The 26649-nt window shown below is 38.4% G+C and overlaps 1 protein-coding gene across 2 annotated transcripts in view; it reads right to left on the bottom strand.

Annotated features, from left to right (window-relative positions):
- The window catches only part of YEATS4 (YEATS domain containing 4), a 29179-nt gene that overhangs the window by 1205 nt on the left and 1325 nt on the right, over nt 1-26649 (bottom strand). Inside the window, exons 2-6 of one of the 2 annotated variants that reach the window (XM_049883854.1) lie at nt 24829-24948; nt 22535-22601; nt 22339-22433; nt 3431-3523; nt 3254-3341 (exon numbers count right to left, since the gene is read on the bottom strand). In XM_049883854.1, the coding sequence (XP_049739811.1) occupies nt 3254-3341; nt 3431-3523; nt 22339-22433; nt 22535-22601; nt 24829-24948 (463 nt within the window). The remainder of the gene's footprint in view (nt 1-3253; nt 3342-3430; nt 3524-22338; nt 22434-22534; nt 22602-24828; nt 24949-26649) is intronic. The other variant, XM_049883855.1, reaches the window with a different exon arrangement.

Genomic DNA, 26649 nt, shown 5'->3' with positions numbered 1-26649 from the left:
TTACATAACCAAAATCACACTGTCGAAACCAATCCATAGTAAGGGAAGATGAAGAAAACTAAAGATACAAGGGAAAGATTAGTCTAAGGACTAACAGGCCACATCTACCACAGCCTCCACCAGACTGAATCCAGTATAACCAGTTGGTGCCCAGCTACCACCACTGACTGCTCTGACAAGTATCACAATAGAGGGACCTGGACAGAGCTGGAGAAAAACGTAGAACAAAATTCTAACTCAAAAAGAAAAGACCAGACTTGCTGGCCTGACAGAGACTGGAGAAACCCTGAGAGTATGACCACCGGACACCCTTTCAGCTCCTGAGGTTCACCCTTCAGCCAAAGATTGGACAGGCCCACATAATGAAACGAGACTAAAGGGGCACACCAGCTCAGGGGCAAGGACTAGGAGGCAGGAGGGAACAGGAAAGCTGGTGATAGGGAACCCAAGACTGAGAAGGGAGAGTGTTGACATGTCATGGGGTTGTTAACCAATGTCATAAAAACAATATGTTTACTGTTTAACAAAAAACTAGTTTGTTCTGTGAACCTTCATCTAAAGTACAATAAAAAAGGAAAAAAAAAAAAACAAATCTTTTCTCAAAAAAGAACAATAACTGCCTAGGTATAAATTCCAGCTATATCACTTATGAGTTGTGAGATCCTGAGTAAATTGTTAACTTCTGTTAATAACCTATGTTTGTTTCCTCACATGTAAAATTGTAACAGAAAAATACTTCATGATATTATTTGTTGAGTAGATTTTAAATGAATCAGTGCATAGAGTACTCATAAAAAGCCGTATTAACTATTAGTATGACAGAGAAATATTAAATGATATTTAAAATATTCTAGCTGACCACATATCAAATTACTAAAGAAAATGTCATTACTGCAAAATAGGATACACGTATTTAAAAATTCCACTAGAACAGTGAAACATAATACTTCACAAAGAAAAATGTCTACTTTTATCCTACATTTCCATCTTGTGGACATTTTAGGTAACTGCTGCTGAGGACTATCAAAGCACAGTTGTAGATACTCATTTCTCTAATTTTTAAAAAATAAGTTTATTTTTTTTAAAAAAACACTTAACCATCTTTAATTAAACTGGAATTTTTCACTTGGCTTTCAGGGCATTATATTCTCCTGGTTCTTCTTTCCCAATACTCACTGTTCTTTCACATTCTCCTTTGCTAGTCATCTCAATCTCTGAACGTTGGCGTGCCCAGGGCTCAGTCCTTGGACCTCTTTTCTATCTTCACTCACTCGATAATACAACTCAGTCTCACAACTTATAATTCTATTTATACATTATTAACTTCCAAATTTGTATCTTCAGCCTAGACCTCTCCTTGAATACCAGACTTTTGGGTGCATCTCCCTTCTCAACATCTCCATTTACATGTCTTACAGGCATTCTACCTCTAACATGTCCAAAACTGAACTCCTAACCTTTCCCCATAAACCTGTTTGCCCAAGATTTCTTCACTGTATAAAAAACAATGCCTTTATTTAATTCCTCAGGTGCAATACCTTAAGAGTCAACCTTCATTTGTCTCCCTCTCTTACATTACATTATTCAAACCATCAGCAAATCCTATTGTACCTGTTTCTCAAAATAAATCCAGAATCTGACCCCTTCTCACCACCTCCATTTCTACCACTCTAATCCAAGCCACCATTCTATCATATCTGGAATGAAATGTTAGTCTGATAATGTCACACTCCTCTGCTTAAAACCCACCAGTGATTTCCCATTACATTCAGTTTAATAATCTAAAATCCTCACAGTTACCCACAAGCTGCTATATGACCTGGTCCCCTATTAACTTCTCTGGCCTCTTCTTCTTCTATTCCTCATCCCCTTATTTACTCCACTCCAGTCACACTGGCCTCCTTGCTGTTCCTCAGATATGCCAATGGGGAAGCCTCAGGGCTTTTGCCCTTGCTATACTCTCTACATGGAACATTCTTTCCTCAGATAGGTACATGGCTCACTCCCTTACTCCTTTAGGTCTTGGCTCAAATGATACAATCTCAGGAAGCATTTTCTGATGATATTTAAAATTTCAACCATCTTCTTCCACCAAAGGTACCCCCTCTCTGCTTTTTTTTTTGTACTTTAGATGATAGTTTACAGAACAAACTAGCTTCTCATTAAACGGTTAATACACATATTGTCTTGCGACACTGGTTACCAACCCCACGACATGTCAACGCTTTCCCTTCTTGTCCTTGCGTTCCCTATTACCAACTTTCCTGTCCCCTCCTGCCTTCTAGTCTCTGCCCCTGGGCCAGTGTACTCCTTTAGTCTCGTTTTGTTTTATTGGCCTATCTAATCTTTGGCTGAAGAATGAACGTCAGGAATGACTTCGTTACGGAGCTAAAAGGGGGCCTGGGGGCCATACTCTCGGGGTCCCCTCCCCTCTTTATTTTTTTCCATACCACCCAATCATATCTTATACTTTCTTTACTAATTAGCTGTTTTTCTCTCACTAAAATGTAAGTTCCATGAGGACAGGGCTTTTTGTCTTCGACACTGCTCCTATCCCCAGGACCTGGAACAATGCCTGCCATAAAACTGGTACTCAATACATACTGAAAACGAATGGAGGATTAAAAGAATGACTGAATGAACACTGAAATATTAACATAGGGATGACATCTCAAGTGCCAACTCCAAATGAGTGCCAGCAGCTGCATGGAGTGGTATGTAGAAGATTCTGAGACTGTCAACTCAGAGGGAAGATATACTGTGACTATATACCAATGTGGCATTCAGGTATTACCACCACCCCAGCATAATCTGAAACTGTATGTTAAACCATATAAATAAAAATATGAAATAAACTAGTTTATAGTGCGCAGAAGTGTAATTATGTTCTGCAAGGTTCCTCACACAGACTTTGCTAGCAAAGACTAGTAAACAGAAAATGATTGAATGATAGGTTAAGCGAGACTAATGGAAAGCTATGCTTAAATGTAATCTGGTGAAGTAGAGACAAACCAGTTTTTCAGAGAATGTGAGAGCCTGTCTGTTACCTTTCTGAAAGCAGGCCTACTTTGGGAACAATTTAAAACATCTCTGTTCAGTACTCTACAGTGTTACATACTTTTGTTTTTTAAGTTCTGTAAAATTTACCTATAACATTAAAACAAAAAGTTTAATAGGCACTAATTATACATTCCTTTCACCCTAACAGAATACACTATTTTTTCAGGATTAATTATGACTACATGACACTTACATTCTGTTTCATGCTTATAGGCACCTAACGTAAGCTGACGAGATGTTGTTAATAATTGTTGCATCATTGCTGTTGGGTCTTGAAATATCTAATGGGATAGAATGGAAAAGAGCTCAGTAACTTCAAAATTCTTCAACTTAAAATGCTTTTAAAACTCTCATTATAAAATCCTCTTACCATTTCATCATAAAACTCTGAAACCACTGTCTTTTTTCCCAGCATTGCATTGGTGTCTGATTGAAACAGCTTTAATAAATGATACAGGGTTACCTGTGAAATGAAAACACATGTTGCATCTGTACAAGAGTTTTCACCATCATCAGGTGGCATCTCATTTCTGTAACTGAATTAAAGCCTGGAGTTGGTAAACACATCAAATGCAGAATCATGTTTCAACTGTAACTCCCTCTGGCAAATCACCCAAATTCTTTGTACTTTTTTTTTCCTTTCCTATTAGATACCACCATCCATCCACGTCTACTTAACATGAATATTTTCAAGATACAGGTAAGTCAGGATCTGTTCAAGCTTCCTTAGAGAGTGATTCTATGGAAAAATAACACAAGATACAGCTACAGAAATTAAACTGAGATATCACTAACGAATCACATGAATTCCTTTACTCACATGTGATAATCAGATTAACACTTGTTCTTAAGATTAAAGTTCACAAATTTACTGTGGGGAAAAAAGATTTAAGACTTCAGAACGAACAACCAATACTGAATACTAAAATGTTCAATGAGGGCAAGATAATCTCTTTGATGACCTATAAGATTATTACATAATCAACATGTAATAAACAAATAAAAAGCTGGTCAGTGATAATTCACTTTGGCAAAAGCAACATGTCCTCAAAAATACTTAAAGACAGATGTAATAAGACATCGAAGGAAGAGGTTTGAAGCATAATAATGTGATTACTTTAGCAAAAAAAAAAAAAAGACTCGGCAGACTATCAGTATTCAGATAGAAGCTGTAGAAACCAATCTAGAGGTTTCAAAGAATTTTCCCAAAGAGTTAAAATCCTCCAACTTACAACATCCTCAAGTTATGACGAACCAAACCGCACTTATGACCATCTGTTTTTTAATACATCTTATCATTTAGTAGTATGTACTACATACAACGTTACAGTGTATTATTTGCTGATGTTATCATTCTCAGATATTCAATTACAGATGTTCAACGGTGTGATTTAATGTTCAAAACACTGCTGTATAGCAGGCAATGGCCTGGTCTACAATGCAGTCAGTATCAGGAGTCCAAACGACAGAAATTTGGGCAAAGTTCAACTCTAATGACGAACAACCAAACTGCGCGCGTGCCCTACAGCCATTACTTGATAATGCCTCATGACATCCTCCCCATGTAAATGATGTAAATCACGATGTGAAAGTGGTATATCTACCTCCCAACATGGCAGCTGTGATTCAGCCCACAGATCAAGGTGCAATCGCCACCTTCGAGGCATACTACCTACAGACTACGGTTGCTCAGGCAATAGCTGCAATACATGGAGGTATGGTAACATTAAGTGATTTCTGGGAGAATTATAATATTCTTCAGTGCATCCAGAACACTGCATCTTCCTGGGAGGAAGTTACGAGAAAATGCACGTAGGGGATATGGAAAAAATTGTTGAGTTATGTGAACACACTCCAAGCATTTGATCAGCATAATATGATGGAAGAGATTGGTGGAAACACCATCCATATGGCAAGAATACTGAATTGAGAACTTGATATCGCCGATGTGGAATACCTCTGAGACCACAAAGAAGTGGAACTGACAGATTAGAATTTAACGGATTTTGAAGAGGAAAGAAATAATGAGGAAGAAGTTGTCGAAAAATTTCAGAGTGAAAGGATTAGCTGAAGTTTTTTCTAAATGAAATCAAGGGCTTCAGTTGCTTGAAAACATGGACTCAGATGCTGATCACTTTGCTAAAGACAACAGGCAGATTCAGGAAGCAGTAAGCTGTTATTGTGAAATACATGAAGAAAAAAAGAAAAGGACCATAGAGACAACTCTCACTAATTTTCTGACTAGAAATACCATCCCCATTCCCAGGGATAATTCATGTGGTCCATAACTTTCCACCTGTGGGGTTACTACCACAACAAAATGCCAACGTCGTCCACCTCCTCTTCATTGTTGGGGTAAATTTTTATGATTTGTGTTTTTTATCTATGTTATGTATGTATTAAAATATATCTGTAAGTTTACATGTAATGTTTCCAACCCCCAAAGACAAATAAAGATCAAATTTATAAAGATACTGATAAAAAAAGGCATTAATAATGAAAACTAGGTTAAAAAAAAAAAAAAAAGGTATTCAACTTATATCAGACCTGACTTAATGATGGAGTCATCGGAACAGAACCCCATCGTATGTCAGGGACTACCTGTATAAGGAAACGCTATTCTTCAGGAACACTCATGAAATGGGAGAAAAGGGTACCCTCTTAAAGAAGTCAAAAAATCTAAAAATTCTTGCAACTGAGAGATGAACAATTTGAACAGGCACTACTGACTCCCTTCAAATACAATCCCTGGACATGGCTAAGCTAGAGGAAAGATCCTATATTAAGGACATCTTCCAGATTCAAGATGGTACATTAAGAATACGGCAAAGGGAGAAAGGAATTCCACTGAAATAACAGTAGAAATAGATAATCTGAAAATGAAAGAATATGATACGTATGCCATATTTAAAGCAGATAATTTGACAAATTTTTGGACCAGACAGTAAGCAGACAAAATTACATATGATGGATAAATCATAGCAGAGAAAACTGTAACCTGAAAACTGCATCAGAGATGGTAGCCAGTACTCCCAGTGCAGCCCCAGAGAGGTTTCAAGCTCAGAGCTGGCAAGTAAACAACACCAAGAAGGCTGCGGGGCACTGGGCCTATTGACCATCCCTTCTTCTCCCACCACTAATATACAAGGCAGCATAGCCCCTTTTGGAACCAACAATTTTACATCTAAACAACTCATCAAGTATGAGGGCAAAATAAAGACATTTTCAGACAGGCAATTATTCAGAAAGTTTATTTTTCAGGCATCTTTTCTGAAAAAATTCTTCCAGAAAAATAAAAAATGAAAAGAAAGAAGAAGAAAAAGAACCATCTGTCACCACTGGGAGTTGACAGACACTATAAGCCGAAAAACCCAAAATTAGGGAATTAAATACACGAGGTGTCTCAGGGTAATTTTTAGAGGAACTGAAAACAGTAACTTAAAAAGGTGGTTTTCTTGGGGAGGGGCCCGAAATGGGGAAAAGAGGTGCTTTCACTTCTTATTAAAAAAAAAAATTTTTTTAAAAACCATGTGCACATCTAAGAAAAATTTGAAACTGCAACATGCAACTGTCCTCCCCAAAATTTATTTTTAGACTTCCAGATATTCATGCAGATGTAGGCAATGAAAGTCTTCAAGACAGATGTCCCTAATTTGCAGTATTTGAAGGTCTTTGAGAACAATGAAAATGCTTATACTTGCCACAGAGGTATTTCTAGGAATGAAAACCCAATCTAGCATACTGCTTTTAGAAATAAGTGCTCCATTTAAAATGATTTATGACATAATAGGTTATAGGTCCACTACACATCTGTCAGTCTGCCGTACTGTGGTGGCTTGTGTGCTGCTCTAATACTGGAAGCTCTGCCACCAGTATTTCAAATACCAGCAAGGTTACCCTGGTTGAACAGGTTTCAGCAGAGCTTCCAGGATAAAACAGAGTAGGAAGAAGAACCTAGCAGTCTACTTCCGAAAAAATTGGCCAGTGAAAACCTTATGAATAACAGCAGAACACTGTCTGATACAGTGCTAGAAGATGATAAGTCCCTCAGGTGGAAAGCATTCAAAATACAACTGGGGCAGAGCTGTCTCTTCAAAGTAGAGTCCACCCTAATGACATGGATGGAGTCAAGCTTTCAGGACCTTCATTTGCTGATGTGGCACGACTCAAAATAAGAAAAAATAGCTACAAACAACCATTAATAATCGAAAATGAAATGTACATAGTATGAATCTAGGAAAATTATAAGTTGTCAAAAATGAAATGGAATGCATAGAGATCAATATCCTAGGCATTAGTGAGCTGAAATGGACTGGTATTGACCATTTTGAATCAGACAATCATATGGTCTACTGTGCTGGGAATGACAGACCAAAAAGGAACGATGTGGAGTTTATCGTTAAAAAGAACGTTTCAAGATCTATCCTGAAGTACAATGCTGTCAGTGATAGGCTATCAATATGCCTATAAGGAAGACCACTTAATATGACTATTATTCAAATTTACACACTAATCACTAATGGCAAAGATGAGGAAACTGAAGATTTGTACCAACTTTTGCAGTCTGAAATTGATCAAACACGTAATCAAGATGCATTGATAATTACTGGTGATTGGAATGCGAAAACTGGAAATAAGAAGGATCAATAGTTGACAAATAGGGCCTTGGTGACAGAAACAATGCCGAAGGTCACATGACAGAATTTTGCAAAACCAGTGACTTATTCAATGCAAATACCTTTTTTAAACAACATGAACAGCTACTATACACATGGCCCTTACTGGATGGAAAACATAGGAATCAAACCGACTACATCTATGGAAAAAGATGATGGAAAAGTTCGATATCATCAGTCAGAAAAAGGGGAGAGACTCACTGAGGAACAGGCCATCAATTAATTGCTCATATGCAAGTTCAAGTTGAAGCCAAAGAAAATTAAAACAAGTCCACAAGAGCCAAAATATGACCTTGAGTATATCCCACCTGAATTTAGAGACCATCTGAAGAACAGGTTTGATGCACTGAACACTAAGGACTGAAGAGCAGACAAGTTGTGGGAGGACATCAAGGACATCATACATGAAGAAAGCAAAAGATAATTTAAAAAAACAGTAAAGAAAAGACCAAAATGGATGTCAGAAGAGACTCGGAAACTTTCTCTTGAATGTACAGTAGCTGAAGCGAATGGAAGAACTGATGAAGTGAAAGAGCTGAAAAGAAGATTTCAAAGGGGAGCTCAAGAAGAAAAAGTAAAATATTACAATGAAATGTGCAAAGGCACGGAGTTAAAAAGCCAAAATGAAAGAACATGCTTGGAATTTCTCAAGCTGAAGGAACGAAGATAAGATTCAAGCCCCGAGTTGCAATTTTGAACAATTCTTTGGACAAAATTCTGAGTGACACAGGAAGCATCAAAAGCAGATGAGGGGGGCAAGATGGCTGGCTAGGTGGAAGCTACCTCGGATCCCTCTTGCAACAAAGACTCAGAAAAACAGGTAAATCGATCACATACGTGACAATCTAGGAACCCTGACCATCAAACACAGATCTAAAGAGTTCACCTGAGTGACAGAGACTGAGAACGAACAACCATGGGGAAGCAGCAACTGTTTTCGGAGCCTGGAGCCAGCGTCCCAGTCAGGAAACCTTGGCGCCGGGCTTTGGACTGGGTGCAGGGGAGCTGAGCACAACATCCTGAGACGGCGGAAACACGGGACGCAGCCCTAGCCCCCAGAAGTGACCTCAGGGGAAGCCCAGCCAGTGCACACAGGCAGTGCAGCGACGCGGCTGACAGGAGGAGAAGTCTCCAGGAGGCAGCGACTGGTTTTGGAGCCTGGAGTGCAGCATCCCAGCCGGGGAACCTTGGCGCTGGGCTTTGGACTGGGAGCAGAGGAACTGACCACGGCTTCTGAGACAGCACAAGCACAGGACGGGGGCCTGACCCTCGGGGGCAATCTCTACCCAGCCAGTGCACACAGTCAACACGCCCCTCGGGAATCTCAGATAGAACAGTCATCCCAAGCAAGATAAGTAACTTTGTCTATATTCCGGGGTGCTACTCTCTCCTATCTATCTGATTCCTCCCCTCCCTTTCCCAGGCAGCTTCATTAACATTGGAATTTCCTGAGTCAGAGAGAAAAGTGCGCTGCGGTTTTTCTTTCCTTTTTTTTTTTTTTGATCTTTTCCTAACCCATTCTCCTGGCCTGAGAGAAGCAGCTACAAAAAACCCAGGGACCAAAAATCCTTGCCTAATTGGACTAAAAACACAGAACCAGCTCCAGCCAAGCATATGTGATCCACAGTCTCGGGCTTTCATCCCTACAGGGAACAAGGTGGCTATTATAATGCAAAGGCATTTCTGATAGGGATCTGACTGTAACTGTTTTAGCGGATTACTGGAAAGACAAGTTTCCCAGGTCTGATATCTCTGCGTATTCAACAGAGGCCTCACTGACCCACAACAGGGAACTGAGGGCTGAAGCTCCCCCCAGACCACCTAGCCTTCTGCCTTAGTGGTCTAAAGAGGGTGACACCTACCAATCTGTAGAGGTACTTGTATTGGGGGTCTAAGGTACAGCTGCAGAGCCCACCCACCAAAGTGCTTTAGGAATAGAGACATACCTACCTCACTGGCACTTGGCGGAAGCCTGTCAGCATCCTTCCCCCCCTGGAGTGTGAAACCCTGCTGCTACTAGAATCTGGTGCACACAACTATCACCACTACTCCTCTAGGTGGATAGGTGACAGTCTGCACCACACACTTGATGACCCAAACTCAGATTCTACTCTAGAATAGTGAATGGATTGTTAGGCTTATATATCTGGTAACAGCCCAAACCAGCTGGTAATAGGACATAAGTGATTCAAGGGCTACAACGACCAAGACAGTGCAATCTAGTAGCCCATCTACATACACTGAAAGAAAACAGAACAAGATAAGACTCAGTGAGCGAATACAGAATAAATCACTACAATATCTTAGAGATGGCTCAGAGACAGCGGTCGATATCAAACCACATAAAGAAGCAGACCATGATTGCTTCTACAACTTCCCAAAATAAAGAATCAAAATCTTTCCCAAATGAGGATACAATCCTGGAATTGCCAGATGCAGAATATAAAAAACTAATTTACAGAATGCTTCAAGACATCAGGGATGACCTCAGAAATGAAATAAGGCAATCTACAGAAAAAGCCAAGGAACACACTGATAAAGCAGTTGAAGAACTCAAAAAGATTATTCAAGAACATAGTGGAAAAATTAATAAGCTGCAAGAATCCATAGAGAGACAGCATGCAGAAATGCAAAAGATTAACAATAAAATCACAGAATTAGACAATGCAATAGGAAGTCAGAGGAGGAGACTTGAGCAATTGGAATGCAGGGTGGGAGATCTGGAGGACCAGGGAATTGACACCAATATAGCTGGAAAAAAATCAGATAAAAGAATTAAAAAAAAATGAAGAAACCCTAAGAATCATGTGGGACTCTATCAAGAAGAATAACTTGTATGTGATTGGAGTTCCAGAACAGGGAGGGATAACAGAAAATACAGAGAGAATAGCTGAAGATCTTTTGGCAGAAAACTTCCCTGACATCATGAAAGATGAAAGGATATCTATTCAAGATGCTCATCGAACCCCATTTAAGATTGATCCAAAAAGAAAATCACCAAGACATATTATCAACAAACTTGCCAAAGCCAAAGATAAAGAGAAAATTTTAAAAGCAGCCAGGGATAAAAGAAAGGTCGCCTACAAAGGAGAATCAATAAGAATAAGTTCAGACTACTCAGCAGAAACCATGCAGGCAAGAAGGCAATGGGATGACATATATAGAGCACTGAAGGAGAAAAACTGCCAGCCAAGGATCATACATCCAGCGAAACTCTCTCTAAAATATGAAGGGAAAATTAAAACATTTACAGATAAACACAAGCTTAGAGACTTTGCAAAAACCAAACCAAAGCTACAAGAAATACTAAAGGAAATTGTTTGGTCAGAAAACCAATAACATCAGATACCAGCACAACACAAGGTCACAGAACAGAACATCCTGATATCAACTCAAATAGGGAAATCATAAAAACAAATTAAGATTAATTTTAAAAAGAAAAAAACACTCAAAACAGTGAATCATTGAAGTCAATATGTAAAAGATCACAATAATCAAAAAGAGGGACTAAATACAGGTGGCATAGAACTGCCACATGGAGAGGGATACAAGGCAATATAGGACAATACAAGTTAGATTTTTACTTAGAAAAATAGGGATAAATATTAAGGTACCCACAAAGAGGTATAACAACCCCATAACTCAAAATAAAAACCAAGAAAAAGATAACGACTCAGCAAATATAAATTCAAATACTACGACAATGAGGAACACACAGTTTACAAAGAAAAACGTCTCAGCACAAAAAAGTAAGTGGAAAAATGAAATTGTCAACAACACACATAAAAAGGCATCAAAAAGACAGCACTAAACACATACTTACCTATGATTACGCTGAATGTAGATGGACTAAATGCACCAATAAAGAGACAGAGAGTCTCAGACTGGATAAAGAAACACGATCCGTCTATATGCTGCCTACAAGAGACACAGCTTAGACTTAGAGACACAAACAAACTAAAACTCAAAGGATGGAAAAAAATATATCAAGCAAACAATAAGCAAAAAAGAAGAGGAGTAGCAACATTAATTTCTGACAAAATAGACTTTAAAGTTAAATCCACCACAAAGGATAAAGAAGGACACTACATAATGATTAAAGGGACAATTAACCAGGAAGATATAACCATATTAAATATTTATGCACCCAATGACAGGGCTGCAAGATACATAAAAACAAACAGAACTGAAAAGTGAGATAGACACCTCCACAATTATAGTAGAAGACTTCAACACACCACTTTCAGAGAAAGACAGGACTTCCAGTTAGAAGCTCAACAGAGACACGAGAGACCTAATTGCTACAATCAACCAACTTGACCTCATAGACTTATACAGAACATTCAACCCAACTGCTGCAAAGTATACTTTTTTTTTCTAGCGCACATGGAACATTCTCTAGAATAGACCACATATTAGGTTATAAAACAAACCTTTGCAGAATCCAAAACATCGAAATATTACAAAGCATCTTCTCAGACCATAAGGGCATAAAAGTGGAAATCAATAACAGAAAAATTAGGGAAAAGAAATCAAATACTTGGAAACTGAACAATACCCTCATGAAAAAAGACTGGGTTATAGAAGACATTAAAGAGGGAATAAAGAAATTCATAGAATGCAACGAGAATGAAAACACTTCCTATCAAAACCTCTGGGACACAGCAAAAGCAGTGCTCAGAGGTCAATTTATATCGATAAATGCACACATACAAAAAGAAGAGCCAAAATCAGAGAACTGTCCCTACAACTTGAACAAATAGAAAGTGAGCAACAAAAGAATCCATCAGGCACAAGAAGAAAACAAATAATAAAAATTAGAGCTGAACTAAATGAATTAGAGAACAGAAAAACAACTGAAAGAATTAACAAAGCCAAAAGCTGGTTCTTTGAAAAAATCAACAAAATTGATAAACCATTGGCCAGACTGACTAAAGAAATACAGGAAAGGAAACAAATAACCCGAATAAGAAACGAGATGGGCCACATCACAACAGGCCCAACTGAAATTAAAAGAATCATATCAGATTATTATGAAAAATTGTACTCTAACAAATTTGGAAAGCTAGAAGAAATGGATGAATTCCTAGAAAAACACTACCTACCTAAACTAACACAATCAGAAGTAGAACTAAATAGACCCATAACAAAAAAAGAGATTGAAACGGTAATCAAAAAACTCCCCCCCCCCCAAAATACCCCTGGCCCGGACGGCTTCACTGCAGAGTTCTACCAAACTTTCAGAGAAGACTTAACACCACTACTACTAAAGGTATTTCAAAGCGTAGAAAATGACGGAATATTGCCTAACTCATTCTATGAAGACACCATATCCCTGATACCAAAACCAGGTAAAGACACTACAAAAAAAAGAAAATTATAGACCTATATCCCTCATGAACATAGATGCAAAAATCCTCAACAAAATTCTAGCCAATAGAATTCAACAACATATCAAAAAAATAATCCACCACGACCAAGTGGGATTTATCCCAGGTATGCAGGGCTGGTTTAATATCAGAAAAACCATTAATGTAATCTACCATATATATAAAACAAAAGACAAAAACCACATGATCTTATCAATTGATACAGAAAAGGCATTTGACAAAGTTCAACACCCATTCATGATATAAACTCTCAGCAAAATAGGAATTGAAGGAAAATTCCTCAACATAATGAAGGGCATCTATACAAAGCCAAGAGCCAACATCACTCTAAATGGAGAGAGCCTGAAAGCATTTCCCTTGAGAACGGGAACCAGACAAGGATGCCCTTTATCACCGCTCTTATTCAACATTGTGCTAGAGGTCCTAGCCAGGGCAATTAGGTTAAACAAAGAAATAAAGGGCATCCGAATTGGCAAGGAGGAGGTAAAATTATCTCTATTTGCAGACGACATGATCTTATACACAGAAAACCCTAAGGAATCCTCCAGAAAACTACTGAAACTAACAGAAGAGTTTGGCAGAGTCTCAGGTTAAAAGACAAACATACAAAAATCACTTGGATTCTTGTACATCAACAAAAAGAACACCGAAGAGGAAATAACCAAATCAATACCATTCACAGTAGCCCCCAAGAAGATAAAATACTTAGCAATAAATCTTACCAAAGATGTAAAAGACCTATACAAAGACAACTACAAAGTACTACTGCAAGAAACTAAAAAGGACCTACTTAAGTGGAAAAACATACCTTGCTCATGGATAGGAAGACTTAACATAGTAAAAATGTCTATTCTATCAAGTCATCTATACATACAAGGCACTTCTGATCAAAATTCCAATGACATTTTTTAATGTGATGGAGAAACAAATCACCAATTTCATATGGAAGGGAAAGAAGCCTCGGATAAGTAAAGCATTACTGAAAAAGAAGAAGAAAGTGGGAGGCCTCACTCTAACTGATTTTAGAACATATTATACAGCCACAGTAGTCAAAACAGCCTGGTACTGGTACAAAAACAGGCACATAGTCCAATGGAACAGAACTGAGAACCCAGATAGGAATCCATCCACATATGAGCAGCTGATATTTGACAAAGGCCCAGTGTCAGTTAATTGGGCAAAAGATAGTCTTTTTAACAAATGGTGCTGGCATAACTGGATATCCATTTGCAAAAAAATGAAACAGGGCCCATACCTCACACACTGCACAAAAACTAACTCCAAGTGGATCAAAGACCTAAACATAAAGACTAAAACGATAAAGATCATGGAAGAAAAAATAGGGACGTTAGGCGCCCTAATACAAGACATAAACAGAATACAAAACATTACCAAAAATGATGAAGGGAAACCAGATAACTGGGAGCTCCTAAAAATCAAACACCTATGCTCATCTAAAGACTTCACCAAAAGAGTAAAAAGACCACCCCCAGATCGGGAAAGAATTTTCAGCTATGACGTCTCCGACCAGCGCCTGATCTCTAAAATCTATATGATTCTGTTAAAACTCAACCACAAAAAGACAAACAACCCAATCAAGAAGTGGCCAAAGGATATGAACACGCACATCACTAAAGAAGATATTCAGGCAGCTAACAGATACATGAGAAAATGCTCTCGATCATTCGCCATTAGAGAAATGCAAATTAAAACTACGATGGGATTCCATCTTACTCCAACAAAGCTGGCATTAATCCAAAAAACACAAAATAATAAATGTTGGAGAGGCTGCAGAGAGATTGGAACTCTTATACACTGCTGGTGGGAATGTAAAATGGTACAACCACTTTGGAAATCTATCTGGCGTTTTCTTAAATAGTTAGAAATAGAACTACCATAAAAAATTACAACCCAGAAATCCCACTCCTCGGAATATATCCTAGAGAAATAAGAGCCTTCACACAAACAGATATATGCACACCCATGTTTATTGCAGCTTTCTTTACAATAGCAAAAGGCTAGAAGCAACCCAGGTGTCCATCAACAGATGAATGGTTAAATAAATTGTGGTATATTCACACAATGGAATACTACGCATCGATAAAGAACAGTGATGAATCTGTGAAACATTTCGTAACACGGAGGAACCTGGAAGGCATTATGCTGAGTGAAATTAGTCAGAGGCAAAAGGACAAATATTGTATAAGACCATAAGATCTTGAGAAATAGTATAAACTGAGAAGAACACATACTTTTGTGGTTACGAGGCGGGGAGGGAGGGAGGGTGGGAGAAGGTTATTTACCGATTAGTTAGTAGATAAGAACTACTTTAGGTGAAGGGAAGGACAATACTCAATACATGGAAGGTCAGCTCAACTGGACTGGGCCAAAAGCAAAGAAGTTTCCAGGATAAACTGAATGCTTCAAAGGTCAGTGGAGCAAGGGCAGGGGTTTGGGGACTATGCCTTAAGGGAACTTCTAAGTCAATTGGCAAAATAATTCTATTATGAAAACATTCTGCATCCCACTTTGAAATGTGGCGTCTGGGGTCTTAAATGCTAACAAGCGGCCATCTAAGATGCATCAATTGGTCTCAACCCACCTGGATCAAAGGAGAATGAAGAACACCAAGGTCACACGATAACTATGAGCCCAAGAGACAGAAAGGGCCACAGGAACCAGAGACTTACATCATCCTGAGACCACAAGAACTAGTTGGTGCCCGGCCACAACTGATGACTGCCCTGACAGGGAGCACAACAGAGAACACCTGAGGGAGCAGGAGACCAGTGGGATGCAGACCCCGAATTCTCACAAAAAGACCAGACTTAACAGTCTGACTGAGACTAGAGGAATCCCAGCAGTCACGGTCCCCAAACCTTCTGTTGGCCCAGGACAGGAACCATTCCCGAAGACAACTCATCAGAAATGGAAGGGACTGGACAATGGGTTGGAGAGAGATGCTGACAAAGAGTGAGCTACTTGTATCAGTTGGACACTTGAGACTGTGTTGGCATCTCCTGTCTGGAGGGGAGATAGGAGGGTAGAGAGGGTTAGAAACTAGCAAAATTGTCACGAAAGTAGAGACTGGAAGGAGGGAGAGGGCTGACTCATTAGTGAGAGAGTAAGTGGGAGTATGGAGTAAGGTGTATATAAGCTTATATGTGACAGACTGACTTGATTTGTAAACGTTCGTTAAAGCTGAATAAAAATTATTAAAAAAAAAAAAAAAGAGACAGAAAGGGCCACATAAACCAGAGACTACATCAGCCTGAGACCAGAAGAACTAGATGGTGCCTGGCTACAATTAATGACTGCCCTAACAGAGAACCCCTGATGGAGCAGAAGAGCAGTGGGATGCAGACCTCAAATTCTCGTAAAAAGACCAGACTTAATGGTCTGATTGAGGCTAGAAGGACTCCAGAGGTCATGGTCCTTAGACCTTCTGTTAGCCCAAGATAGGAACCATTCCCAAAGCCAACTCTTCAGACAGGGATTGGACTGGACTATAGGATAGAAAGTGATACTAATGAAGAGTGGGCTTCTTGGATCAAGTAGACACATGAGACTATGTGGGCAGCTCCTATCTGGAGAGGTGATGAGAGGGCAGAGGGGATCAGAAGCTGGCCAAATGGACACAAAAACAGAGTGGAGGGAAGGACTGGGCTGTCTCGTTAGGGGGAGAGCAATTAGGAGTATATAGCAAGGCATATATATAAGCTTTTGTATGGGAGACTGACTTTGTTTATAAAGTTTCACTTAAAGCACAATAAAAAAAAAAAGGAGATGGGAGGAATACACAGAGTCACTGTACCAAAAAGAACTGGTCAACATTCAACCATTTCAGGAGGTAGCATAGGATCAAGAACCAATGGTACTGAAAGAAGTCCAAGCTGCACTGGAGGTATCAGTGAAAAACAAGGCTCAGGAATTGACGGAATACCAATTGAGATGTTTCAACAAACAGATGCAATACTGTAAGTGCTCACTTGTCTGTGTGAGAAATTTGGAAGACAGATACCTGGCCAGCTGACTTGATGACACACATATCGGTGCCCATTCCAAAGAAAGGCTATCCAACAGAATGTGGAAATTATGGAACATTATCAGTAATATCACACACAAATAAATTTTGCTGAAGATCATTCAAAAGCAGGTGCAGTGGTACACCAACAGGGAACTGCCAGAAATTCAAGCCGAATTCAGAAGAGGACGTGGAAAAAGGAATATCACTGCTAATGTCAAATGGATCCTGGCTGAAAGCAGAGAATACCAGAAAGATGTTTACCTGTGTTTTATTGACTATGCAAAGGCATTCGACTATGTGGATCATAACAAACTAAGGATAACATTTCGAAGAATGGGAATTCCAGGACACTTAATTGTGCTCATGAGGAGCCTATACATAGATCAAGAGCCAGTTATTCAAACAGAGCAAGGGAATATTGCGTGGTTTCAAATCAAGAAAGGTGTGCTTCAGGGTTGTATCCTTTCACCGTACTTATGCAATCTGTATGCTGAACAAATAATCAAAGAAACTGTATTATATGAAAAAGAACAGGGCATCAGGATTGGAGGAAGACTCATTAACAACCTGCAATATGCAGATGACAGTGAAGAACCTTGCTTGCCGAAAGTGAAGAGGACTTGAAGCAGTTACTGATGAAAATCAAAGCCCACAGCCCTCGGTGTGGATTACACCTCAACATAAAGAAAACACAAATCCTCACAACTGGACCAAGAGCAACATCATGATAAACAGAGAAAAGATTGAAGTTATCAAGGATTTAATTTTACTTGGATCCACAGTCAATGCCCACAGAAGCAGCAGTCAGGAGATCAAATGACGCATTGCTTTGGGCAAATCTGCTACAAAAAACCTCTTTCAAGTGTTAAAAAGCAAAGATGTTACTTTGAGGACTAAGGTGTGCCTGATCCAAGCCAAGGAATTTTCAATCACCTCTTATGCAAGTGAAAGCTGGACAATAAGGAAAACTGAAGAATTAATGCCCTTGAAATATGGTGTTAGCGAAGAATACTGAATATACCAGGTACTGCCAGAAGGACAAACAAGTCTGTCTTGGAAGAAATACAGCCAGAGCGCTCCTTGGAAGCAAGGATGGTGAGACTTCATCTCATGTACTTTGGACATGTTTTCAGGAGGAATCAGTTCCTGGAGAAGGACGTCATGCTTGGTAAAGCAGAGGGTCAGTGAAAAAGAGGAAGACCCTAGACAAGATGGACTGACCAGTGGCTACAAAAATGGCCTGAAGCATAGCAACAACTGTGAGGATGGCAAAGGACTGGGCAGCATTTCGTTCTGTTGTATACAGGGACACTATGAGTTGGAGCTGACTGGACAGCACCTAACAACAATAACAACAGGTTATAGGCTAAAAGAAGTAAATCACAATCTGCCTATACCATTCTTTCGTATTATATTTTAAAGAAAGCTTCACGTGGAGTATTTTCTATAAGAGCTAACTACTGAAAAGCTGTATTAACTATTTTATAACTCTACAATGCTTTTTAAGGAACAGATTCAGATCCATGTAGATCTATATGGGAACCTAGTTAATAAATCACTGCTGAAGTACATTAGACTATATTGCTTTACCTTTTCAAGAATTGGCTTTGAGAGCTCCCTCATAATGAGGTTACAGGATATGATTTGCTTCAGAGATGTATTTTCCAAATGAGGGGTGGTGACACATGGGCAGACAGAAAGGTAAGGCAGCAAATCCTTAAAATAAAAATGAACTCAAAGAAATCTTAAAGTTCAAGTTTCAGCTCTAGTAATATTATTGGCTTCTCCTCCTCTCTACATCTCAACATCTGCTAAATTCTGTGTTTTTTCTAACAGACTAGTCTCACTGAAGATAAGCAGTATCTCATGTTTGTATTCTTCACAATCCCTGAACAGTATCTTGCAAATACCCATTGCTGTCGAAGCGATTCAAACTCATAGCAACCCTATGGGACAGAGCAGAACTACCCCAGAGGTTTTCCAAGGAGCGGCTGGTGGATTCGAACTGACAACCCTTTGGTTAGTAGCTGCAGCACTTAACCACTATGCCACCATGGTTTCCTATCTTGCAAATAGTGGGTATTTAATAATATCTTGCCCAAAAGGATATAATGTCTGCGAGCATATTCCAGAAGGGAAACATGAATGATAGGGAATCTGGAAACCCTATGACATAAAAAATATTTAAATGAATTTGGATGTTTATTCAAGAGAAAACTAATGTATGAACAGTTATCAGTAAACAGTTCAAGGAAGCTCAACATTAAGAAAAGTTTCTGAAAACTAGAACCACCTCACACCCGCATGGGATGTTTCACTTAATCACAGAACTGAACATCCTTCATACCAGACATATTCAAGCCCAAACTAGAAGCTTATTAAGAAGAATATGTGAGAGTATGGCCTGAATCAGTGGGTACCAAATCTGTGTATCAAAATCACTCGGGGTGCTGGCCCTACTATAAAACAATTGAAATAGACTCTCCAGGGAGTAGGGTCTAAAAATTTCAATTTTTAAAAAGCACCTCAGGTAGTTTTGATGTAGCCAGTTAGCAACTAGTTTTCTAAACCACTGGCCCAGATGACAGTCAACTCAAATGCTTTGAAAGCACTTAACACAGAGTAAAAAATATATAATCTGATAATTAAAATATAAACATTTGATGCTAAAGAGCTGAATTTAACAAACTGAAAACTAATGGGGATAAATGTGAAAGCCTAAGACTGGAGTTAAACTCGGCCACACAAATGTAGAATGAGTCATAATTGAGTTGTGACCTTATACAAAAAAAAAGGTTTGGTGGTTTTAGTCAAAAGAAAGAGTACTGGAAAAAGGATGAGGTCTGACAGCGAATACCCGAGTCAAAACTAGCTCGTCCACAGTTAACTAAATTCTTGAGCATATGACTTGGCCTCTGAGCCTTAGCAACCTCATATACATATGAAGGTATTACCAGCCTCACAAAGTTATTGAGTTATTAAAGCAAAATCTTTGAGGGATTTTTGATATTATCAAGCAATAACATGATAAGAGAGAAAAAGATGAAAAAATCAGTGATTATAAATAATTCATAATAAGACAAAGCAAAGCTGCTGGTACTGATGGCACCCTGAAAAAGCAAAAAAGACTTTTTATGATGCTTTATTATTAAAAAAGGGATATTCCCATTTCAGACAGCATATAGACTCAACTTCTTATTTATAACACCCAAATGATACTAATGAATTTTAAACTTTTTTGCTATAATAATCATGTAATTTTCAAGGTTTCTTTCCAAAAATTTTCACATTATATCTTATTTTCATACTTCAAAAAAGGGGGCGAAGGAGTTTGAAAGGCACTTCATTTAAAAATGGAAAATCTTAACTCACGTCAGGAAATTCCATGTACAGGTTGATGAAGGCAAGGTCATGGAAGCGCCAAAGACACATCCAAACTCCCTGAGGGACCAAATTACTGGGTTGAGGGCTGTGGGGACCATGTCCCGGGGAACATTTAGCTCAACTGGAATAACGTAGTTTATAAAGAAAATGTTCCACCTTCTACTTTGGTGAGTAGCGTCTGGGGTCTTAAAAGCTTGTGAGCGGCTATCTAGGATATATCACTGGTGTCACTCCATCTGGAGCAAGGGAGAATGAAGAAAACCAAGGACACAAGGGAAAGATTAGTCCAAATGACTAATGGACCACAACTACCATAGCCTCCACCAGACTGAGTCCATAACAATTAGATGGTGCCCGGCTACCACCACTGACTGCTCTGACAGAGATCACAATAGAGGGTCCTGGACAGAGCTGGAGAAAAGTGTAGAACAAAATTCTAACTCAAAAAAAAAAAAAAAGACCAGACTGATTGGTCTGACAGAGACTGGACAAACCCCGAGAGTATGGCCCCTGGACACCTTTTCAGGTCAGTCATGAAGTCTCTCCTGAGGTTCACCCTTCAGCCAAAGACCAGACAGGCCCATAAAACAAAACAAGACTAAAGGGGCACACTAGCCCAGGGGCAAGGACGAGAAGGCAGGAGAGGACAGCAAAGCTGATGATGGGGAACCCAAGGTTGAGAAGGGGTGAGTGTTGACATGTCATGGTGTTGGCAACCAATGTCACAAAACGGTATGTGTATTAATTAATGAGAAGCTAGTTTGTTGTGTAAACCTCCATCTAATGTACAATAAAAAAATGAAAAGAAAAAAAAGAAATTCCATGTGCGGAGACTGGAGGAACCCCAGAGACTATGGCCCCCAGACACTCTAACTCAGAACTGAAGCCATTCCTGAAGAACACTTTTCAGACAAAGATTAGACAAGTCTATAAAAAAATAAATAACACATGTGGAAGGTGCTTCTTAGTTCAATCAAATAAGAGACCAAATGGGCAACTCCTACTGTCCTGGATTGAATTATGTCCCCCCAAAAATGTGTGTATCAATTGGGCTGGGCCATGATTCCAGGTATTGTGTGATTTTCCTGTATGTTGTAAATCCTGCCTCTATGATGTTAACGAGGGAGGACGGGCGGCAGTTGTGTTAGTAAGGCAGGACTCAACCTACAAGACTGGATTGTGTCTTGATGCAATCTCTTGAGATATAAAAGAATGAAGCCAGCAGAGAGATGGGGGGGCCTCATACCACCGAGAAAGCAGCACCAGGAGCAGAGCGCGTCCTGCGTCCTTTGGACCTGGGGTCCCTGCGCCTGAGAAGCTCCTTGACCAGGGAAAGATTGATGACAAGGGATCTTCCTCCAGAGCCAACAGAGAGAGAAAGCCATTCCCTGGAGCTGACACCCTGAATTTGGACTTGTAGCCTACTCCACTGTGAGAGAATAAATTTCTTTTTGTTAAAGCCATCCACTTGTGGTATTTCTGTTATAGCAGCACTAGGTGACCAAGACACCTGTTCAAAATCAAAAGGCAGGAAGGGATAGGAACTGGACGAATGGACATAGAGAACCCAGGGTAAAAAGGGGGAGCTTGCTGTTACACTGTAGGGATTGTAACCAACGTCACAAAACAATATGTGAATATATTTTTGAATGAGAAATTAAAAAAAGAAACCAAGTGATAAGCTTACATAAAGTATATCTGAATGAAAATATCAACATATAACTAGCTAGTTACTAAATACTGTTACATTTTCACAATTGCTAAAAACTAATTTATACTTGCAAAGGATAATGTTACTCACAGGTCGTTCATTAGGGTCAATGAAAAATATTTTGATGATTATTTCAAATTCACCCCATCCCGTTTCAGTAATTTCATATGGAGGCTTAGTAACAACTGAAGAGAAAAAAAAAATTGTAAATTACTGACTTATTTTTGTTTCCTAGCTCCTTTTCATATTTGTGTGTTACAAATTAAAAAAAAAAAATGAGCTGTACCTCTTAAAGGATTGCCATAGCTTTCATGTAATTTAAACTGGATTTTCTTCACATATGCTGACATATCCTAAAATATAATTAGTAAAATTATTCCGCCATCTACATATAAGATCTAGGTGAGAAACACACTGTGCATATGAACCTAATTTTATAAAATACATTTCCCCTCAAATTTTATGAAATCGAATTTCCTAAAACACACGAATTATACCTAGGAAGTTTTTTTTTTTTTTTTTAAACAAAGGCAGTCTGTGCTGAATTCCTTCATTAATTATGCATTAATATATAACACACAGGAACACATATGCCCCTAAGTTGTTTTGCAAATCTTTTTTGGTTCTTCTACAGACAATACTCTAAGTCAATTTTGATTTTTTTTTTAATTGTGGTAAAAATAAATATAACGAAACATTAGCAATTTCAACATTTTTTACATGTGCAATTCATTGACATTAATTAAATTCACAATGTCATGCAACCATTACCACTGTTTCCAAATTTTTCCATCGCCCTTAACAGAAACTCATTGCCCCCTAAGCAATGACTTCCCCTTTCCCTTCTCTGCCAGCCCTGGTAACCACTAATAATCTTTGGTCTCTACATACTTACCTATTCATATAAGTAGAATTATACAATATTTGTCCTTTTGTGACTTATATCTACATAAATTTAGTTAAAAAAAATTGGGATCATATTGTAATGATATCTTATTATCTTGCTTTTGTCACATTATTGTGAGCATTTTTCTGAGGTAGATTTTCATAAGTATCTTTGAAGACTCTTAATAACACTTCCATTCATTTCTTCTACAAATATTGGAGTGACTACTGTGCATGATATGCTGAGTATATAATGGAAAATAAAATTGGGCCTTACCCTCAAGAAGCTCATTGTGGAATGGGGGACAGACATGAAAATAAGCACTTACAACACAATCTGGTATATGCTATGAGGGCATTACGAACAAGTATACATGAAGGGCACCTAATTTAGTCTTCCAAGGTCAAGGAAGTAGTTCCAAAGAAAATGACATTTGAACTAAGACCTGAAGGATTAATAGCAATGATGTGGTTGGAAAGGAATGAGTGAAAAGTTTTAAGAATGTTGCTTTGAGAAATTGAGAGTAATTAGTATCAGAAAAATATACGGTATGAGGAAAAGATGAGGCAGGCGGACAAGGGATACACATCCCTCCAGAAATATTTTATGCACATAAAAATATTCTTTCCTCTCCATATTGACTTAAACATTAGCAAACTATACACTGTACTCCACTTTTTAAATGTAGTAACGTATTTTGGAGCTCCTTCATATATACAGAGCCCTGAGAGCACAGTGGTTAAGAGCTACGACTGCTAACCAAAACGTCGCCAGTTTGAATCCACCAGCTGCTCCTTAGAAACCCTGTGAGGCAGTTCTACTCTGTCCTATAGGGTTACTATGAGTCAGAATCAACTTGATGGCAACGGATTCAGGGTTTTTTTGGTTGGTTCATGTATCTGCACAAAAAGTATCCTCACTTTTTGATAGCTGCATACTAATACAAGGACGTCCTATAATTATTAACCAGTCCTTTACTGATGGTTTTCGGTTATTCCTAACCTTCTGCTTTTACCACCAAGGTGGCGATAAACAACACTGCACGTATTTTACAGTGCAAGCATACATATAGATCACTTCCTATAAGGAAACTCCTGGGACAAAGGGTATGAGATACAAATGTTTTCTCCTAGCGCATCATTTGCATTTGACCCGTTTATAGTGTTTTTATTTTTACGTAGTTGAATTTACCTTTTCTTTCATGGCTTCTAAGTGTTCTGTCAGGAAAAAAAGTCCGTTTTTAGTCAAGAGATTTAAAAAATTCTACGGTTTCTTCTAATACTTTCATGGTTTTATTTCTTTCATTTAAAAAATTGATCCTTTGCAATTTATCCTGTTACAGGCATGGATCCAATTTAATTTTTTCCCATAAGGAAAAAGTTGTTCTAACACTTAAATAATGTTTTAATGACATGATCAGTTAAAATGTCAAGTGAGACAACTAAGATACAAGCCTATATACAGTATGCTCCTGAAGCATACACACACACACACACATTCACAGCTTGGATAGAAAAACTTTATTAAAAATGTTAGTGAAATTTAAGACTTTAAAAAAATTCATTCAACTCTTTTTGCAAAATTTCTATAATGGGTCAATTTTTAATCAGAAAGTTACTATAAAAGAATATTATAATCTTTCTTCAAGCAAAACAAATTATAGCTTTGAAAAATTATAAGGAAAAAATGCCTACCTCATTTCTATATGGTTTTACATATACTGTCCACTGATGGGTGTGTCCATCTTCCTCTCTTTTCTTTCCAAAGTATCGAGCAACATTACCATAAACTATTGGTTTAACAATAGTAACTCCCTAAAAGAAAAATAATTTAAAAGACAATAAATATTGTGCCAATACCCAAATCAACAGGATGAGAGCTCTGAAACTGTGTTTTAAGTAATGGATTACCCCCACACTCTGAGAACCTAGAGTTTGGCTAGGCTATAAAATAAAATCAATTTCAGCCACTCATTCTTATCTCATGTTAATACAAATAATACCAGATTAATTAAAATTTCTCCTTTTGAAGATGTCTTTTTAAATTACCCATGTAAAGCACTTTGAGGAATTTGTAAAAAGAAGCACAAAAGGTCTGTTACTTACAAACTTTAAAGCTAGCCTTTGGAAAAAATTACCAACGTTGACTGCCATCAACAGCTAGTTACGTCAGTAGTTTCAGGACATTTTAGTCAATCATCTCCTCTTTAATGAGCCTATGGAGTACTTAGCGCCCTGGTGGCGCAGTCTTCAAATGCTCGGCGCTAACCAAAAGGTCAGCAGTTTGAATCTACCAGCCACTCCTTGGAAACCCTATGGAGCAGTTCTACTCTGCCCCACAGAGTCACTATGCGTCGGAATTGACCTGAAAGCAACAGGTTATTGAGTGTGGACCAAAACACTGGACAAATACCAAAGGCAGTTCGTGTGAGGATATTAGGTAGAACAAAGGCAAAGTGTTTTCATTTTAATACTTAGGCAGTATTAGAAAGAACATACTACAAATAGTAAATAAAACCCCGAATTTTAAAATCTTAATACTTAATGTATTTTTTAAATTGACCTGATGTCAATAGAAATGTTAAAATAATATTATACTTGGACTGAGATATGGCAAAAATGGTAATCTGGCCCTTAGATGACTGAAGCTTGGTAAACACTGCCCTATAGCATGCTTGTGTACATTCTGGGCTCAGTTCTGGAACGTACATTCAACATGTTTCTCATCACTTCTAACAAGCACAAAGGCAGTGTTGGGGGATTATGATGGAAATGAAATGAAATTTCAACTGAAAATACAAAATGTTGTACATGAATCTGGGACAAATTGTTCAACAGTAAGAATGTACCTGAAGGACAAAGAACAAGTTGTACTACACATGAAAAAGGTTGTGCCAGTGTAATCAACAATAGGAAATGTGGCAAAATAGTGAACTAACTAGAAAACCTTTTCATTGTGGTTGGATAATCAACAACTAAATCTAATACCTATTAGCCTAAAATTAGTTCAGAAGAAGGCGAACTGTTTGTACAAGAACTTAAATAAACATAGTATGCGCTACTGATGAAACTTTTGGGGCAACCATAGGTGGGACCTCAGGTTCAAGGCCTGACTGAAGTACAAGGAGCCCTGATAGGACAGTGTGTGCGTAACCTTCCATAGCTGCTATGGTATTGCTAAGAATTTGCAGTTTGTTAATGGTAAAAAGTGGTCACCAGCCTGCAGGTTTTCTAACAGGATGAAATTTACCTAACCTGGAAAAATATGCCTGAAAGAGCATGTAACAATGAGGAAGGAGGAAAAATGAATCTGGAATTTTCAAGCTTTCCAGGATTAACTCACACCCATTTTTGCTGGAAAAGCATTTGGGGACTGCAGGGTTAACCTCAAGTCATTCTGAACTTAAACTTACAAACTTTTAGAACCTAACATGATTACAAGCAGAAAAAGTTCTGTAACTTCTCCCTCAAAAAAATCATCATTTTAACCTTTTGTTCTGCAGTAGTTCCCTACCA

The sequence above is a fragment of the Elephas maximus genome, chromosome 4 (genome assembly GCF_024166365.1).
Source record: "Elephas maximus indicus isolate mEleMax1 chromosome 4, mEleMax1 primary haplotype, whole genome shotgun sequence".
Classification (NCBI taxonomy): Eukaryota; Metazoa; Chordata; class Mammalia; order Proboscidea; family Elephantidae; genus Elephas; species Elephas maximus.
Note: the sequence above shows the minus strand (reverse complement) of the source record. Positions and strands in the feature narration are given on the sequence as shown.